The sequence below is a fragment of the Tachypleus tridentatus genome, chromosome 9 (assembly GCF_004210375.1).
Source record: "Tachypleus tridentatus isolate NWPU-2018 chromosome 9, ASM421037v1, whole genome shotgun sequence".
Taxonomy (NCBI): domain Eukaryota; kingdom Metazoa; phylum Arthropoda; class Merostomata; order Xiphosura; family Limulidae; genus Tachypleus; species Tachypleus tridentatus.
In genome coordinates, this window is record NC_134833.1 from 159,388,047 (window position 1) to 159,408,888 (window position 20,842).

Consider the following 20,842-nt stretch of genomic DNA (forward strand, 5'->3'; position numbering starts at 1 on the left):
AATACTTTGGCTCAGCTGTCTAGGCCTTCTACAGATGCAATACATTTAATAAATAACAGGATTAAACGGAACAATTCGAATCACAAGTCGCTTAGCAACAATGAAGAAACAAGAACGTACCTCAAGTTTCTTTACAAAAATAAGCCTGAAATCAAATAAGCCTTCTACAGGTGCGAGACACTTGACAAACAACAGGATAAATTTGAACCACAAGTCGCCAAGCAACAACAACAAAGATAAGAACGTGCCTTAAGTTTCTGTACAAAAATAAGCCTGAAGTCTAATATCTTATAATGTTACAAGGTCAATAAACATAACAAGCAATATTATAATTGTGGTTTATTATGCTACAACATAAAATTAACAATAAAAATAATAATAATAAAATATAAGTGACATAATATCAACCATAACAACAAAATAACAATAATAAAATTAGGTTATTTTAATAACAGCATTAGATTGTTTGTTTTTGAATTTCGCACAAAGCTACTCGAGGGCTATCTGTGCTAGCCGTCCATAATTTAGCAGAGTAAGACAAGAGGGAAAACAGCTAGTCATCACCACCCACCGCCACCTCTTGGGCTACTCTTTTACCAACGAATAGTGGGATTGACCGTCACATTATAACGCCCCCACGGCTGAAAGGGCGAGCATGTTTGGCGCGACCGGGATGCGCACCCGCGACCCTGAGATTACAAGTCAATCATGAAAATATCATTAACGTATCGGAGCCAAAGTTAAAAAAAGTGTAATGAAGATGAAATAGTCGTAGTTACAAAATGTGTCGTACAAATTTCAACAAAAACTGGATCCCAGTGAAGGACCATCATTCATTTTGAAACAAGCACTGGAGAGTGAGGGGATCCCAGTGAAGGACCATCATTCATTTTGAAACAAGCACTGGAGAGTGAGGGGATCCCAGTGAAGGATCATCATTCATTTTGAAGCAAGCACTGGAGAGTGAGGGGATCCCAGTGAAGGACCATCATTCATTTCGAAACAAGCACTGGAGAGTGAGGGGATCCCAGTGAAGGATCATCATTCATTTTGAAGCAAGCACTGGAGAGTGAGGGGATCCCAGTGAAGGACCATCATTCATTTTGAAACAAGCACTGGAGAGTGAGGGATCCCAGTGAAGGACCATCATTCATTTTGAAACAGCACTGGAGAGTGAGGGGATCCCAGTGAAGGACCATCATTCATTTTGAAACAAGCACTGGAGAGTGAGGGGATCCCAGTGAAGGACCATCATTCATTTTGAAACAAGCACTGGAGAGTGAGGGGATCCCAGTGAAGGACCATCATTCATTTTGAAACAAGCACTGGAGAGTGAGGGGATCCCAGTGAAGGATCATCATTCATTTTGAAACAAGCACTGGAAAGTGAGGGGATTCCAGTGAAGGACCATCATTCATTTTGAAACAAGCACTGGAGAGTGAGGGGATCCCAGTGAAGGACCATCATTCATTTTGAAACAAGCACTGGAGAGTGAGGGGATCCCAGTGAAGGACCATCATTCATTTTCAAGCAAGCACTGGAGAGTGAGGGGATCCCAGTGAAGGACCATCATTCATTTTCAAGCAAGCACTGGAGAGTGAGGGGATCCCAGTGAAGGACCATCATTCATTTTGAACCAAATACTGGAGAGTGAGGGGATCCCAGTGAAGATCATCATTCATTTTGAAACAAAAACTGGAGAGTGAGGGGATCCCAGTGAAGGATGATCATTCATTTTGAAACAAATACTGGAGAGTGTGGGGATCCCAGTGAAGATCATCATTCATCTTGAACCAAATACTGGAGAGTGAGGGGATCCCAGTGAAGGACCATCATTCATTTTGAAACAAATACTGGAGAGTGAGGGGATCCCAGTGAAGGATCATCATTCATTTTGAAACAAATACTGGAGAGTGAGGGGATCCCAGTGAAGGATCATCATTCATTTTGAAACAAAAACTGGAGAGTGAGGGGATCCCAGTGAAGGATCATCATTCATTTTGAACCAAATACTGGAGAGTGAGGGGATCCCAGTGAAGATCATCATTCATTTTGAAACGCCCCCCTGTAGCTCAGTGGTATGTCTCCGGACTTACAAGTCTAAAAACCGGGTTTCGATCCCCGTGGTGGACAGTGCACACATTGTGTAACTTTGTGCTTAATTAAAAACAAACAAACAATATTTTGAAACTAATTGTTCCAAAGAAAACAGTTAGATTCTCAGCATAATTCTAGAAGGTTGATAACATTCTTAACTGAGACTAGTGTTCTGACAGGAAGTGAGGCACGCTTATTCAGTAAATCTTCTATAATACTAATAGTATCTAAGAGAGGAACCCTCGTGAACAGAGATACCACATCAAAACTAAAAAGAATGTCATCATTATTAACCTCTTTGTCCTCAATAACCTCAACAAACTGTTGAGAGTTTCTTACGGAGTAGTTGTTTAAATAAAAGTATCGTGCCTGTAAAAGGCTTAGGTAGTTGAATCTAAAAATTGTGCATCAACGTAACAAAAACTTTTAAAAAACAGGCGATAGTCCAAATAAATTATTAAATACAAACTTGAGTACTCGTTAAAACCCATTCCTTCTCCACATTATAGCTTATTTTGTAGCATTGCACAACAAATAAAACAAACATCGTTTAAACAAACAAAAGTTATAGCAAGTGATCCATGAAAAACGTGGAGTTACCATCAAGAAACCCAATCTGCATCGGCAGACTTGTTCTCTTCTATCCGTGTCATACCCCACATCAGAATTATTCTCTTCTATCCATGTCATAACCCACATCAGTATTGTCCTATTTTAGCCATGGCATAACCCACGTCAGAATTGTCCTCTTCTATCCATGTCATAACCCACGTCAGAATTGTCCCCTTCTATCCGTGTCATAATCCACATCAGTATTTTCTATTTTAGCCATGTCATAACCCACATCAGAATTGTCCTCTTCTATCCGTGTCATAACCCACATCAGAATTGTCCTCTTCTATCCGTGTCATAACCCACATCAGAATTGTCCTCTTCTATCCATGTCATAACCCACATCAGAATTGTCCCCTTCTATCCGTGTCATAATCCACATCAGTATTTTCTATTTTAGCCATGTCATAACCCACATCAGAATTATCCCCTTCTATCTGTGTCATAACCCACATCAGAATTGTCCCCTTCTATCCGTGTCATAACCCACATCAGAATTATCCCCTTCTCTCCATGTCATACATAACCCACATCAGAATTGTCCTCTTCTATCCATGTCATAACCCACATCAGAATTATCCCCTTCTATCCATGTCATAACCCACACCAGTATTTGAAAGGTACTTGTGACATCTGATAAAGCAACTGTACAAAATGGTTAGAATTTCTATTAATTCATATAAATTTCACATTAGATATTTCTGGACAGGATGTGGTAACAATTAAATACTACCAGGAACACAATAAATGTTTTGTTTTGTTTTTCAGTTTGATGATTTTTGCGCAAAACTACACAAAAGTTATGTGCACATAGCCGATCCCAATTTTAAATTAATAAAAGGTTCTCAAACTGTGGCCCTCTATTTCACAGTTCGGACATGTTAATCACTAGGCCACGCGGTGAACTAAATGTAAACAAATAACAAGTAGTGGAACCGAAATAACGTTGTTAGCACTAATTTAGGTCTAGAACAGCAATACTTGCTTACATAGCAGATAAACAAATATTATTCAACAAGAAACACCAATCTTTTACGATACAGAAAATTTTTACTCCAAATTACTCAGTTACAAAACACAAAGTGAACAATTGTCTTACGCTAACAAATAAATTATAATAATTAAGACGAAATTTGAAACTGTTTCATATTAAACATTCACTGGACAGGTTTTATGAAACACGAGTACCGTTTCTTTACCGGTTCATGTTTCTTTGACGAACAAGAAAAGACAAACTTACACTCGATCCTCAACAAATACCAAATGTTCTATGGTACTTTGAGAGACATTTATCCCTAGCAAATACAAACCTTATTTTAAAAAAGTACAAGACCTCACACTGGTTCATCAACGAATACTGAGTCATCTTTGGTATTCTGAGATTCACAGGAAACCGCGGTGAAGTGAGTAGGTGTGGGTTCGTTAGGGTTAGAAGCGTTCGCAGTAGCACTGAGACTGCGTGGTCGGCGACACATTAAAACTGTTTTGTAAGCCTGTCGATACTGTTTGTTAAAAACACCATAGATAACTGGATTGATGGATGCACTACTGTAGATGAGGATATAGCCCAAGATGTGTAGAGTCGGATACTTGGCCTGTTTGTCTGCCACCTGGAATAATAAACATAAAACAATCATATTTCTAAAAATTAGGATTGTATGGTAGCTTATCGTATGAGTGTCCCCATTGTAATGTCGTTAACTTCGAGTTTGTATTTTTATATCGTTGTTTTTTTGCCATTAAACACAAAATTTATATTTTGGAAATTGAAAATTTTTAATTTTGTTGAAGTAACTAGACTTAAATGTAATAAAACATTATTTCATATAAAATTATAGTTTGGCGTAAGAATCATATATATATATATACGAGGTCTGTTCAAAAATTACGCGGACTGACGTTATAAAACAAAATGTACTTTATTTAGAATTTACAGGTCTGGGACCCCTTCAAAGTACTCTCCTCCCCAACGCACACACTTATCCCAACGGTGTTTCCACTTGTTGAAACAGTCCTGGTACGCTTCTTTTGTGATGTCCTCCAGCTCCTTCGTCGCATTTGCCTTAATCTCTGGAATCGTCTCAAATCTTCTTCCTTTCAAGGGTCTTTTGAGTTTGGGGAACAAGAACATATCTCAAGGAGCAAGGTCAGGTGAGTAGAGGGGTGGGGAAGAACAGTGATCGAGTGTTTGGTCAAAAACTCACGAGTTCTGAGGCACAAATTTCGCAGCAACGCGGTGCATCTTCAATTTTTTGGTCAAAATCTCGTAACAAGATCTAACTGATATCCCACACTCTTCAGCAAGCTCCCTGACAGTCAGACGTCGATTTGCCCGCACCAGGGTGTTGATTTTGTCGACGTGTGGGTCGTCAGTTGACGTGGAAGGACGTCCAGGACGCTCATCATCTTCAATGGACTGTCGACCATCCTTAAAACGTTCATGCCACTTGAAACATGCCGTACGCTTCATAGCGACATCACCGTAAGCCGTGTTAAGCATAGCAAAAGTTTCAGTCGCAGAGTTTCCAAGTTTAACACAAAATTTCACAGTGAGTCGTTGCTTCTTCAGGTCATTCATTCTGAAATCCGCCAAACGAAAAAATCGCACTTCACTTAAAACTGCGTAGCTAATACACAAATGAAGATATCTGCAATCGGGAAATGGCATCGTAATCAGCTGATCTGTGCAAACCTAGCGACACCAAGCGGATTTCCCTGGAACCAACTGGAGCCGCGCAATTCAAACAGTATTTTTTGAACAGCCCTCATATTTGTGTACGTGTTTGTAAGTATATAGTATATATATACTTGTATATGTTAAGTCAGACTGAGAAAGTTACACTATGTGGCCTTGCAACACGTTTGTTGCAGAAAAGTTTAAATTAAATGGTTTATCTTTTAGTAACAATGTCCGACAGCTAAAGTGTAAACTTTAACCTATAGGCAGCCTTTGGTTAATTAGTTTGTTTGTTTTGAAGTTGAGCACAAAACTACACAATGGACTATCTGTGCTCTGCTCACCACTGGTATCAAAATCAGGATTCTACCATTGTGAGTCTACAGACACACCGCTGTGCCCTTGGAGATGGGACTCCTTTGGTCAGTAATATCGTTTATTTTACCATAACTTTGATTTTTGACATACATTATTACAAAACTTAAATAGTTGTTTGAAGTATATCATAAACCATCCCTAAAATTGGCTCATTTGAATTGAAAAACATGTTAATAAGTTCATTAATAATCACACGAATGTCCATCTGGGATCTGCCAAACCACTGGACTTGAGGTGAAGTGTGCATCTTCAGTAACCCTAACACTAACCCAGATAAGAGATTAATTTGAATGAAAAATTAGCTCTTTGGGACAAATGAATCTCTTCTGGGGTGCCAAAACATGGTACCTTGTTGCTGCCACACATCAGTAATGAACTATGCTAAAGTGTTGGAAAATATGCTTCAGTGGAGTTATCAATAATGAACTTTAGACCAGGAGAACTGTTCTGGGGAGAAGAACCAACAAATAACAGCCGGAATCTGCCCTTTTCTAAACTGAAATTTGGTCTGAGTTGTACATATAGTGAAGTACTGTTACAAGCCCTGATCTTCCCATTTCAAATATGTCCAACAGAATCATTGTTGGATATTCGCACTAGTGCTTATGACACCCCTCCAGTTCTTACTTCATGCAAAGTCTCAATAATTTAGTGCCTGAGGACTTGAAGAACCACTGTATGCAACACTGAGTGGTGAATAAAATCAGTGCATCATACCATTGAGCACCTTCGACTGTTCGTGAACATACCACAGACTGTTGCACGCACAAATATATATTATGTTCTGGGTTTTTCGACTACTCTTGATGTGTAAGTTTTGGTATCCATTTCCCAGTATGACAGTATGGGGTAAGACAGGTAAAAGGACATTTACTTTAACATGGTGCCACAGATCAGAACACATGACAAATGTATGTCGTATTACTATGTGGAGAGTTAATCCATCTGTATTTCTACGTTTCACTCCCAGACAGTGTAATAGTTATATTATCGTTATGCTCTTACCATGTTGTGAACTAATGTGACATCATTCTTTCTGAATTATTACAGTTGAGGGGCCATTTCAGCAAGACATTATATATGACGAGGGTGAACTTTCTATCATTCAAATAATGTTGAAATGTTTAACAAAGAATAAAGCTGCAAGCATGTCTGTTTGTTTGTTTTTGAATTTCGCGCAAAGCTACAAAAGAGCTATCTGCGCTAGCCATCCATAATTTAGCAGTGTAAAACTAGAGGGAAGGCAGCTAGTCATCACCATCCACCGCCACCTCTTGGGCTACTCATTCACCAACGAATAGTGGGATTGACCGTCATATTATAACGCCCCCACGGCTGAAATGGCGAGCATGCTTTGTGTGACGGGGATCCGAACCCGCGACCCTCGGATTACGAGTCGAGTCGAGTGCCTCACAAGCAGTTCTTCCTTTGTCATCAGTACCCGTGTTTAGGAGCTGTAGTCATACGGTTTGCTTACACCTTCATTTATTCTGCCCCATCCTGTAACTGCATCAGCACTTCCCTCATGGCTATTGCTAACATCGATATCAAACTGGAACAAACAATCCTGTTCTGGATACGAAACCTTCAGAGATTCCGTTTAAACAGAAATGTTTACTTGTATCCCTCGTTCCATTTGAAGTGATATTTGGCCACAAAATGTAGATCATGTTGAATAAATCATGGAAATTTTGAACATTTCATGTTGTTAGAGATTAACATCAGTTTTACACCGCTGCGATCTTCAGAGGTCTGTCAAGAAACCTTCATTACCTATCACATCACTAAGAAAGCCTACCCATGTACCAATCAGCGCACACTTTCAGAGTTTCAGCTTTACTTCAACTGTTCTTATACGCACAATGAGCACGTTCAAAAAAGAAGATTCAAATGACTAACCAAATACCAATAACTCGCTTGTGCATGCCAGGCATCATTCCTCTAAATGTAAGCTTCATCAGTCTCTCAGTGTTGCCAGAGAATTTACATAAGCTGAGTGGTATAGCTCAAAACACAGCAAATCATCTCAAGTGGTAAAGGTAGTTTTAACTGTTTTATCATTGCCTCCTTCAAATTACTAGTATACAGAAGCAAGAACTGAAGAGATGAACCATCAAGCATCTTCCAGTGCATCCAGATGTTTGTCTGTTTGTGGCAAAGTATAAACATAGTAATACATCACTTCTTGCTGTCACTCTGCTGAAATCAACGTATAATCTCATGTCACCCTTCTACCTAACAATCATTACTGGAGACGATCAGAAACCTCAAGAAGGTTGTATGGCCCTGTTTTATAGCATCCACTCTACGTCTATGCACTAATTATATTTATAGTGCTCTAGGGAATTCTGTGCAATGATTGTCTTATTGGACTTGCACTGCTTGTTTCAGTATGGTGGTAAATAGTTATAGTTCTACCCTATAGACTGTCCTGTCCCAGATGATTGTCTTATTGGACTTGCACTGCTTGTTTCAGTGCGGTGGTAAATAGTTATAGTTCTACCCTATAGACTGTCCTGTCCCAGATGATTGTCTTATTGGACTTGCACTGCTTGTTTCAGTGTGGTGGTAAATAGTTATAGTTCTACCCTATAGACTGTCCTGTCCCAGATGATTGTCTTATTGGACTTGCACTGCTTGTTTCAGTGTGGTGGTAAATAGTTATAGTTCTACCCTATAGACTGTCCTGTCCCAGATGATTGTCTTATTGGACTTGCACTGCTTGTTTCAGTGTGGTGGTAAATAGTTATAGTTCTACCCTATAGACTGTCCTGTCTCAGATGATTGTCTTATTGGACTTGCACTGCTTGTTTCAGTGTGGTGGTAAATAGTTATAGTTCTACCCTATAGACTGTCCTGTCCCAGATGATTGTCTTATTGGACTTGCACTGCTTGTTTCAGTGTGGTGGTAAATAGTTATAGTTCTACCCTATAGACTGTCCTGTCCCAGATGATTGTCTTATTGGACTTGCACTGCTTGTTTCAGTGTGGTGGTAAATAGTTATAGTTCTGTCCCAGAACATTGTTGGTTGAAACTGCAGCTTCAGTCATCAACTGCTAACCTCAGATTCAGTGGTAGCCAACATTTTATTTCTGGATGGCACATTGAAAGTAAAACTAACATTACAGTTAATTTCACTTACCTTGCTGCTGGTTCAATAACTATTCCAGCTGGACTGCTGACTATCCATAATTTCAAAGTCGATACTGCCTGTTTTCCAGACAAAAACAGTGTGCTTTGTGTGTTACCTTAATCATCACTATTATATCCTCCATAAGGTACACCTTACACGAATGTAACCGTTTTTCAGTATTTATGACCATGGTGTCCAATTTGGAATGTGTATCGTCCATCAATACCACTATAAATATCCTTTCTGAACAGGGTCACAATCATACATATATTATGACCATTCGTAAAGTACAATACTATGATCATTTCTTTTAACTTATGGTCATAAAGCGATAAGGTAAAGAATGCCTTAATACCTGAGAAACAAAATGATCAAATATCATATTAAGAAAGGCTGGTGAAAGTCAAATTTATAAACATTACACTAAAAATTAATTGTAGAGTTACTGGATTTGGATAAAGAAGTTGAATTATTATTGCTTCCTGTTCGTGAGTCAGTTCAGGAGTTGTTAGGGTTTAGCCCTTTCAGTTGGTGTTCGGTCATTCAGTGCATGGTCCATTAAAGTTTTCAAAGGAACAATGGTTGGAATATGACCCAGGGGAAATGCACTTATTGGATAATGTTTCCACGATTTGGTCCAGACTGTTAGATGATTGTAAATTCGCTTGAGAAAAGTTGAAGGCATCTCATACTGGAATGAAAAACGTTTATGACCACAAGGCTGAATAGTGTAAGTTTCCGTCCTGGTGACATGGTCTTAGTACTGACATCCATTATTGGATATCCACTTAAAGCTAAGAATCATGGTTTTGAGGTTTTTTGGAAAAGTAATGAGACAATGTTGTAAACACATCTAACCGTTGAGTCCTTGTCACATCTGAGACGCATCTGAAAACATTTTAGCCAATGAGTGTTTTTCTTATAATGATAACAATAATTTTGCATCAGACACCCATAAGTTGGAAAATATCGGAGATGAATGTAAGATCAAACTTTCACACTCAAGTTGATTGTAATGTGAACAATAAAAGTTTGAGATTACTGGGGATGACTGGTTATTAAAGAAAGTTCCGTCAAAATGCTGCTGACATCACTGTACCATTAACAAACCTAGTGTAAAACTGGTTATTAAAGAAAGTTTCGTCAAAATGTTGCTGACATCACTGTACCATCAACAAACCTACTTTAAAAACTGGTTATTAAAGAATGTTTCGTCAAAATGTTGCTGACATCACTGTACCATTATCAAACCTACTGTAAAAACTGGTTATTAAAGAAAGTTTCGTCAAAATGCTGCTGACATCACTGTACCATTAACAAACCTACTGTAAAAACTGGTTATTAAAGAAAGTTTCGTCAAAATGTTGCTGACATCACTGTACCATTAACAAACCTACTGTAAAAACTGGTTATTAAAGAAAGTTTCGTCAAAATGTTGCTGACATCACTGTACCATTAACAAACCTACTGTAAAAACTGGTTATTAAAGAAACTTTCGTCAAAATGTTGCTGACATCACTGTACCATTAACAAACCTACTGTAAAACTGGTTATTAAAGAAAGTTTCGTCAAAATGTTGCTGACATCACTGTACCATTATCAAACCTACTGTAAAACTGGTTATTAAAGAAAGTTTCGTCAAAATGTCAAAATGTTGCTGACATCACTGTACCATTAACAAACCTACTGTAAAACTGGTTATTAAAGAAAGTTTCGTCAAAATGTTGCTGACATCACTGTACCATTAACAAACCTACTGTAAAAACTGGTTATTAAAGAAAGTTTCGTCAAAATGTTGCTGACATCACTGTACCATTAACAAACCTACTGTAAAAAACTGGTTATTAAAGAAAGTTTCGTCAAAATGTTGCTGACATCACTGTACCATTAACAAACCTACTGTAAAATCTGGTTATTAAAGAAAATTTCGTCAAAATGTTGCTGACATCACTGTACCATTAACAAACCTACTGTAAAAACTGGTTATTAAAGAAAGTTTCGTCAAAATGTTGCTGACATCACTGTACCATTAACAAACCTACTGTAAAACTGGTTATTAAAGAAAGTTTCGTCAAAATGTTGCTGACATCACTGTACCATTAACAAACCTACTGTAAAACTGGTTATTAAAGAAAGTTTCGTCAAAATGTTGCTGACATCACTGTACCATTAACAAACCTACTGTAAAAACTGGTTATTAAAGAAAGTTTCGTCAAAATGTTGCTGACATCACTGTACCATTAACAAACCTACTGTAAAAAAACTGGTTATTAAAAATGTTTCGTCAAAATGTTGCTGACATCACTGTACCATTAACAAACCTACTGTAAAAACTGGTTATTAAAGAAAGTTTCGTCAAAATGTTGCTGACATCACTGTACCATTATCAAACCTACTGTAAAAAAAAAAATGTTTCGTCAAAATGTTGCTGGTTATTAAAGAAAGTTTCGTCAAAATGTTGCTGACATCACTGTACCATTAACAAACCTACTGTAAAATCTGGTTATTAAAGAAAGTTTCGTCAAAATGTTGCTGACATCACTGTACCATTAACAAACCTACTGTAAAATCTGGTTATTAAAGAAAGTTTCGTCAAAATGTTGCTGACATCACTGTACCATTAACAAACCTACTGTAAAAACTGGTTATTAAAGAAAGTTTCGTCAAAATGTTGCTGACATCACTGTACCATTATCAAACCTACTGTAAAAAACTGGTTATTAAAGAAAGTTTCGTCAAAATGTTGCTGACATCACTGTACCATTAACAAACCTACTGTAAAACTGGTTATTAAAGAAAGTTTCGTCAAAATGTTGCTGACATCACTGTACCATTAACAAACCTACTGTAAAAACTGGTTATTAAAGAAAGTTTCGTCAAAATGTTGCTGACATCACTGTACCATTAACAAACCTACTGTAAAAACTGGTTATTAAAGAAAGTTTCGTCAAAATGTTGCTGACATCACTGTACCATTAACAAACCTACTGTAAAAAACCGGTTATTAAAAAAGTTTCGTCAAAATGTTGCTGACATCACTGTACCATTATCAAACCTATTGAAAAAAAACTCAAAGTCTCAAATTATCTGAAATACATCAATATGGTTTGAAAAAAGGTCAAATCTTTGTTTTCCATTTACTCTGTATTGATGGCACCTGACTTAGTTGCATTAGTTGTTGTTCCCAGAAATTGTAGTGCTAATGCTATGTTCTATGGAGGGAGGTGTGATTGATTGATTTACATATATGTATTTTAATATAGATGTTAAATTTATATTTAGAAATGTGCATAACCATACTGTTAAATCTCTATTGCGAAATTTTCACATTCACTAAAGTTGTAGAAGATTCTGAAGAGTAAGAATCAACAATATATGTGTGTATGCAAACAACAATGTATCGTCTATATTGTTGTGCAGGCTGAAATTTCTAGTTCTCCTACGCCTGTATAAATGCAACCAACTAGACGCGCCAAGAGATAGTATACATGTATATTATTCGTTCGCTATAATTAGTATGCTATGCACCTAGAAATCTATAAATGTTATTGACGTTTATTAATCAGGAACATCAGATATTTGACCATGAATGTTATATAAATTTCAAACATTACAAACCATTTAACTTCAGTGGATTCCCATCGAACATTATTATTTTTACGAAGACATTATAATACTTTTGTGGCGAAAAGCTCGACGTGAGATCAGCGAAGAAAGAAGAATACACAGCTAGCTAGCTCCCTGTTAAGTGAATTGTGCCTACGTCAACTCAATATTAATTTGTTCATCGTGAAGCCTCGATAAGATATCAGGGAAGTTCCAGCCCAGATAGAGGACTCTTTTGTTTGTAAGCTTGTAAAACTCTTATACATAAATCATTATTTGTCATCACTGTTTCTTTAAATTTTGTTATTGTTTATATAATATATTTGTATTAAAATAGAAAACTGCGTATCAATATCTTGGGGGTAAATATTATAAATTAGATAATTATCGAGATTTTATTAACTTATAAATTATACTTTAACTCAGTTCTAGGCTGTTTGAATTTGTAATACGTAACAGTGTGCATAGAGAGAGATTGTTTTTAAATTTCGCGCAAAGCTACAGGAGGGCTATCTGCGTTACCCGTCCCCAATTTAGCAGTGTAAGACTAGAGGGAAGACAGCTAGTCATCACCTACCACCGCCAACTCTTGGGCTACCCTTTTACCAACGAATAGTGGCATTGATCGAACATTATAGCGTCCCCACGGCTGAAAGGGCGAGCGCGTTTGGTGCGACTGGAATTCGAACCCGCAACCCTCAGATTACTAGTCGAGAGCCTTAATCACTTGGCCATAGCGGGCCTGCACAGGGATAAAGGCAGATATCGTGTATTGTATTCCATGAAGAATGTTATTTTCTTTAACACGTAAATTAACATTTTAAGAACATAACTGATCCCCAGTGTTATTGGAATTCTGAACAGTCCCCAAGACCTTATAATTGGAGCGAGAAGGTAACACCGTTTACACATTTATACTAAAACTAAACACCGTAAAATCTTTGATCTGACACTGCAGTCACTGTGATAACTCGATTGACAATGACAAACGTATCATAGCTAATCTACCATGAAACTAACCCACACATCCTAACTGGACAAACAGATTATTCGACCTTCAACCTGTCAAGTGAATATTTACCGTTTTTATAAATACGCTGTGATTCAGTGTCTGACTTCCTGAGGATCTTTGGTTTCATTTTGTGCATGATATAACGATTTCTGGAGCTGCTAAAAAAGGGAAGTTCTAGTCCCTAGTTAACAACAGTAATCACTGTTACGTCCTGTTGCAAATAATTAAGTCATACTTTAAAACGACAAAATTTGTAATGACTTTCATTCTTATGGTGGTGGCCCAGCGATACGTCTAAGGGCTTCTGACCGCAATAAAAATAGTAGTTTTGATAGCCAGTTCTGTATCTTTGTGCTTTACGACAAACAAACGAAACTTATTAAAAATTCAGAGATATTTCTTCAAGTATTTTTCTTGAAATATTTGGAATGAAAACTGTGCTCACAGTTACACTGGTACATACAGTATCTTAACATTGATTGTATTTTAAGGGTAAAATATAAAGCTGTGTTGTAAAGTGCTTAAATTACGGTTTTTATTCCAAAATTCTTAAATTATTTTATAAAGCTTTCCAGTTGTATTTACAATGTTACAGCTAAAGTCATTACTCTGTTACTAATTATGCGTATTATGTGTTGTGATTTTCATAAATTGCTTGAACTTGTTTGAGAAGATATCAGAGATCATTGTCTTAAGTAAATAGTGCCACCTAGGGGAAATGTTATATATGATAGTCCTTATACATAGCTACTCCAACGTCTTCTGGTGGGGCAGCTGTAAGTTTATGGACTTACAACGCTAAAATCAGGGTTCGATTTCCAGCGATGCACCGAACTGATAGCTCATTGTAGCTTTGTTCTAAATAAAAAACAAACTAATTTTACCTCTACCAATTTTAACCAAAGGCACATTTTAAAAATGACAGTTAATCCCGCTAGTTACTTAAAGTTACTTGTGTAGGTGGCTGTTTTTACAAAGTGTCTCTCGTCTGTCTTGTCAAAAGTTCTAAATTAGGAACGTAAATATCTGAAATTTGAGGTCTCTGATCTAACTGCTTAGCGATGTATCATATAAGGTGCCCTTCAAAATAAAAATACTTCCCAAGAACAGTGAGTCCCAGCCTTTTTTCAACCGCGTGCTCCAAGTCAGAGCCATTGGTACTTGTCAACCATCTTGTTTCAAATGTTTTGATACTTGTAACCATGACTACTCTCTAAACGTCACCTGTCTGAAATATATTTGCATGTTTTAGAGACAAAAATTTATGTTGATATGTTTAATAACTGGGATCCAGACTAGGCTGGATTTGGTTGACTTCAGATATTATGTTGATATGTTTAATAACTGGGATCCAGACTAGGCTGGATTTGGTTGACTTCAGATATTATGTTGATATGTTTAATAACTGGGATCCAGACTAGGCTGGATTTGGTTGACTTCAGATATTATGTTGATATGTTTAATAACTGGGATCCAGACTAGGCTGGATTTGGTTGACTTCAGATATTATGTTGATATGTTTAATAACTGGGATCCAGACTAGGCTGGATTTGGTTGACTTCAGATATTATGTTGATATGTTTAATAACTGGGATCCAGACTAGGCTGGATTTGGTTGACTTCAGATATTATGTTGATATGCTTAATAACTGGGATCCAGACTAGGCTGGATTTGGCTGACTTCAGATATTTGCGTCAAGAGAAATCTGTGCTTGTCGTTCCTGATTTTTAACGGACAGACTAGATGGAGGACAGCTGGTCAACATCACCCACTGCAAACTCTTGGATTATTATAACTGGGTAATTGGAGGACTACGACCCATGAAACGTCGGATTCACAATCCGGCATGCTAATCACTAAGGGTCGCACCCGATCCATTAATCTGATATATTCCTGATACGAAATTCTCTGCGAAATATCAGTGTAAACTTAAATATTGTTCCAGTTCCTTTCATCTTTATCCAAAACTGTCTTAGAGAAAAATCTACAGCAAGGTTTGGTTGTTCTATATAATTGAGTTAAAGTAGATCATATTAAAATAATGATACTTACCTTTACAATGGTAATAGGAAGATAACAGACGAGAAATGAGCAGAAAATTATGAGAACCATTCGTGTCACGCGCCATTCCTCTTTCCTTTTCTTTGCATCGCGGTCTTTCTTTTGCTCCTTTGTTTCTGCGTTACTGTGGCCACGAATTCGGTTGGCACTCCTTTTTAGCACCCAGAAGATACGGGCATAACAAATAATAATGGTAACACAAGGAAGGAGGAAACCGAAGATAAACAAGAACGTCTTTGAAGACCGACCGTTCACTTTCAGGATGGAACAGTTTAGAATTTTTTGGTCGTAGCCAAAACGCCCCCACGCGCCAATTAGTGTAGGTAACAACATACCAAAGGAGAACAGCCATATTGCCACAATCATGAGTGATATGTAACGTTTACGATAGACCTTTTCATAGAGATTCTGGTGGGCGATAAGGATATAGCGATTAATGGTTATCGCAGTGATGGACAACAGGGACAACCCGACATTGACGTACCGCATGAAGGGGAACAGGACGCACAGGAAGTCACCATGGATCCACCTCTGGTGGATAAAACGAGAAGCACTGAATGGTAAGCACAAAGCACAAAACAAAAAATCAGCAACACATAGACTGATAATGAAAGCAGCTGGAGCACTGCGTACTCTTGGACATTGTACTAGTGCGACGATGGTCAGTAGGTTACCACTCAGGCCAATAATGATGGATAAGATGATGCAAAAGGCAGCAAAGTACATAAACTCTTTACGTTCGTGCATTAAAGATGATTCTGCTTCTGTGACGTTCAACATCTCAAGGGTGGTTGTATCATCCATGGTTTCTCACCCAGCAATCCTAACTATTGCCAAGGTAAGATGAAACCAATCTTCACAAACCTGAAAAGAAAAGTTGTTTTGTGAGGAACAAACAGTTTGTATCTTTAAAATCAAATAAAATCATAAACATATAATGATAATACTACATTACGATCAACAAATGTTCAAACTCTAATAATATCACGAACTGTGACTTTGAATCAGGTTCAAATGGCCTTAAGAATATCCTCTTTGTTTACCTACACATTTATCTCTATCTGTAAGGACAGCAAAACAGGTACTTTTAAAGGATAAACAAACTCAGATTACATTTTTCTATAAAAATTGTTAATATTCCTTACTGTTTCTTTGTTGTTAACAGTTTCCGCGCAAAGCTACTCGAGGGCTATCTGCGCTAGTCATCCCTAATTTAGCAGTTTAAGACTAGAGGGATGGCAGCTAGTCATCATCACCTATTTTTGGGCCACTCCTTAACCAATGAATAGTTGGACTGACCGTCACATTATAACGCCCCCACGGCTGAAAGGGCGAGCATGTTCGGTATGATGAGAATTCGAACCCGCGACCCTCAGATTACGAGTCGAGTACCTTAACCACCTGGCCATGTTGGGCTTAGTTAAATATTACACCACTTTGTTCCAAACCCCTCTTTTATTTCTTACTTTTTGATGTTTATTCAATTTTATGTAAATTTCATTTTCATGTTGATCTTCTTTTAATGTTTTGTTTCTTTCTGATTATTTTCATTCACACAGTTTCATTATTTTGAGTAAGTTTTCAATCTCGCGTCGTGCCCATGTTCTGATCTCGAAACTGAAGTTCAATCAAAGTTCTATTTGATTTTTATCGTACTAATACCACTTCTGACATCTCTATTTGATTTTTATCATATTAATACCACTTCTGACATCAGTGTGTTACACCATGTTCTATCGTTATAGGAGTTCTTTGGGTTGTTTTTTATATAAAAGTGCGTGTGTGTTTTTTCTTATAGCAAAGCCACATCAGGCTATATGCTGCGTCCACCGAGGGGAATACAATCTCTTATTTTAGCGTCGTAAATACTTAGACTTACTGCTGTCCCAGCGGGGGACTTTATAAAAGTCCACTTAATAATATTTTTTTATCTTAAATTATGATTGCTACAAACTACCTTGACTGGTAGGCTCAGTTTCACAAACGTTTTAATGAAAGCTCCTAAACTGATGCACGCCTAACTTACAAATAAACTTACTTGCAGAGTTTTTTCTATTGATCATTCAATAACAAAAATACTAACTGACTAATTATTTAGTTTATTAACTGATTTGTTGACTAACTCAATAATTGGAACCGAAGTAAAAACTTACTAGTTGAATAACTCATTCAATTTGTTATTTACATATTATTATTCAACTTATTAGTTGAATAACTCATTCAATTTGTTATTTACATATTATTATTCAACTTATTAGTTGAATAATTCATTCAATTTGTTTTTTACATTGAACTCTTATTCATGCATACTATGAAATTTCTAGATCCCAGATTCGTTAATTTTCTAGATATTACGTCACGTAATGACATGCTTCTTCAAGCAAACAGATATCTGAAGTGAAATACATAAATATACAACTTACAGTAAACTGAACTAGGATGTGTGCAGATAGATGGTTGTTCTTGTTTAAAAATGTAATAACTTCTAGAGGAAGAAAGTTGGAAAACACGCGGTAAGTTATAGAATCTTTAATTTCACACATTTCCCAACGACTCTATCAACCTCGTTGAAATTTTCCAGTCGTCTTCGCTTTTTGCTAAAACCACACTTGAAAATATGCCGGCAAGTTCCCCTTCCCTCCTCTCGCTGACCTCAATGGTTCCCACAGTCAACAAAGTCCAACAGCTAAGCTGAGAAATCGTGAAACACAAGACAATACCTCACCAACCTGTTCAGTAGTTCGTGTTGCCTCTACCTGTGAGAAGAACCACGCATTATTTACTCCAACGGATTTCAAATTCAGGGAAAAACGTTTTCCAGATCCTCTGCGTTTGTAAATATGGAAGTCCAAGAAGCACGTGACAGTTACGTCATCGGTTTTCAAATACAGCAAGGAAACGTTGTTCACCGTTTCTAGTTTGGTGCCTGATTTGTTTAGGATATTTGTCCCAAGCTACACACAATCTCTCGGTGCAAGGCTGGTCAACATCATCAGCTCACGACAATTCTGACGCCAGATGAGATTTAACATCTTACAGCTCACCTTTGACCTCAAAGTACAAAGCATGTTTGCAGAAAAGGACACGAGCTATGAACTATCTATCAGACAATCCGACCTCGTTAATCAGTAAAGCTACATCCTGCTCATAAATCTTGTATCTTTGAGTTACCTGTTCATGACATTTTTATTGGAGTCGACGTTGCACAAGAATAGACATCTTTTAAACAACCATTATTTTAGCACCATCTATTGGGACAATCTTCAACCTGACTAAAGGCCAAATAAATAAAATATCGGGAAATTTTAGATCAACGTATAGGTAGCCTTAAGTATTTATCTTTCTTTTCTTTTATTAATTCATTTACAACTACGTTTTTGACATTTTTTTGACCTACTTCAAATGCTTTGACGTAATATTACATGATTTTCACAAGCTAATATTTTAAAATTACATTATTATACAATATTAACAAATACGCACGAATACGGATGCGCATCCACCAGTCCAATGGTCCGGATCAGGCACGATCAGTCGTTCTTCTCGCTCGACTCATTCACTGGTTTGCAGCAGATTATGAAAACCACTGGGGGTAATGTTCCAAAACTGGTAACAACATCAGGAGTTCAAATGCTTTAATACGTAAATACAAATAACTGAACGTTAGGGTTACAAGAGCAAGATAAGACCTCATATCTGACTGTGAAGAAACATGAGGAAGTACAAGGTCACGTGATCGGAAGACTGGAACGGACCCGGATTTGTTCCACAATGCACGTGAGCTTATTTAACAACAACGCGTACGTGGTGTGACCTATTTGGATGCACGATAAGTTTCCCAGGGTAACTGGGAATGCGATAATCTATTTTTGTTGTAGGCCAAATGTGACCGTACTCTAAATACGTAGGTTCATTGTTCGTATCCCTTAGACGTTGAAACAGCAGTTAGCACTTTGGGGTGGTGGGTGCATTACAAGGTTGACGATCAAACACGAGCAGCCACAGAGTTAATTGTGGGTGCTATTGTCCAACTGCTTTCCCTCCAGCGTTTTAGTAAAAATTTAGGGAACATTTTAAATACAAAAACAAGCAAATATACAGCACTTTATGTTATTTAATATACCAGTGGCCCGGCATGGCCTGGTGGGTTAAAGCGTTCGACTCGTAATCCGAGAGTCATGGGTTCGAATCCCCGTCGCACCAAACATGTTCATCCTTTCAGCCATGGGGGCGTTATAATGTTACAGTCAATCCCACTATTCGTTAGTAAAGAATTAACCCAAGAGTTGACGGTGGATGGTGATGACTAGCTGCCTTTCCTCTGCTCTTACACTGCTAAATTAGGGACGGCTAGCGCAGATAGCTTTCGTGTAGCTTTGCGCAAAATTCAAAATAAACAAACTGTCGTATATTAATATTAAGGTAACAAATCTGCATATGTTTCTTAATTCACGTCTGTAGTTGAGGACCACAACAAAATAATGCCCCAGTTCAGTTAATTCGTTTGTTACGTGGAAATAAGTGTAGTTTTCGAAAAAAAATTAAGTATAAAGTAATTTGTAAATAAAGAAGGCCGATACCCTATTTTTATGATTTCTGTTTGTTTTCGAAGGTTCTATGTGAAACTTGTTTGTTTGTTTTGGTTTTTTTTAATTTCACACAAAGCTTCTCGAGTTCTTGAAAGAAGCCCTTAAGCTGAATCCTAAAAAGTGTTAAATATTCCACCAAAAAATGAATATCTTGGGACACATAACAAGCAGAGAGGGTTATGTTTGTTTGTTTTGAATTTCGCGCAAAGCTACTCGAGGACTATCTGCGCTAGCCGTCCCTAATTTAGCAGTGTGAGACTAGAGGGAAAGCAGCTAGTCATCAACACCCACCGCCAACTCTTGAGCTACTCTTTTACCAACGAATAGTGGGATTGACCGTTACTTTATAACGCCACCACGGCTGAAAGGGCGAACATGTTTGGTGCGACCGGGATTCGAACCCGTGACTCTCGGATTACGAGTCTAATGCCTTAACCCACCTGGCCATGCCGGGGCCCAAATAAAGAGAAAGGGCGAAACGAATCAGATGGGTAAATTTATTTTTTTCTTTGTTTCTCTGCATGATAGAAAAAAAAAACGATAATTTGAAAATAAAGCGCGCTCCAAAAAATTGGGGGAAGCGACTGCAAAAAAAGAGGGGGGCGCGATAAGGGCGCCAAACGATATACTTTACTTTTACTTGGGTTCCCTCACTTCTACGTGTTGTACCCGTTA

General features: G+C 37.5%; 1 protein-coding gene across 2 annotated transcripts; it reads right to left on the reverse strand.

The window, feature by feature from the left end:
- Positions 1 to 3,739: 3,739 nt before the first annotated feature.
- On the reverse strand, positions 3,740 to 19,320 carry LOC143226796 (G-protein coupled receptor moody-like). 2 transcript variants are annotated; one of them, XM_076458210.1, is made up of 3 exons: positions 18,002 to 19,320; positions 15,570 to 16,442; positions 3,740 to 4,319 (listed from the first exon to the last, which is right to left on the reverse strand). In XM_076458210.1, exons 2-3 carry the CDS (start codon positions 16,380 to 16,382, stop codon positions 4,044 to 4,046), a joined length of 1,089 nt encoding a protein of 362 aa, XP_076314325.1. In that variant the 5' UTR covers positions 16,383 to 16,442; positions 18,002 to 19,320; the 3' UTR covers positions 3,740 to 4,043. The 2 variants fall into 2 exon arrangements, with proteins under 2 accessions (XP_076314325.1, XP_076314324.1); XM_076458209.1 differs by having other exon boundaries at positions 19,062 to 19,318.
- Positions 19,321 to 20,842: the final 1,522 nt, after the last annotated feature.

What these genes read in the sequence shown, in the direction of transcription:
- LOC143226796 (XM_076458210.1), bottom strand. Translation starts at nt 16,382, where the DNA reads ATGGATGATACAACCACCCTTGAGATGTTGAACGTCACAGAAGCAGAA. An exon ending in TTCCTATTACCATTGTAAAG is followed by an intron (nt 4,320 to 15,569) that starts GTAAGTATCATT and finishes TTATTATTCCAG; the next exon opens with GTGGCAGACAAACAGGCCAA.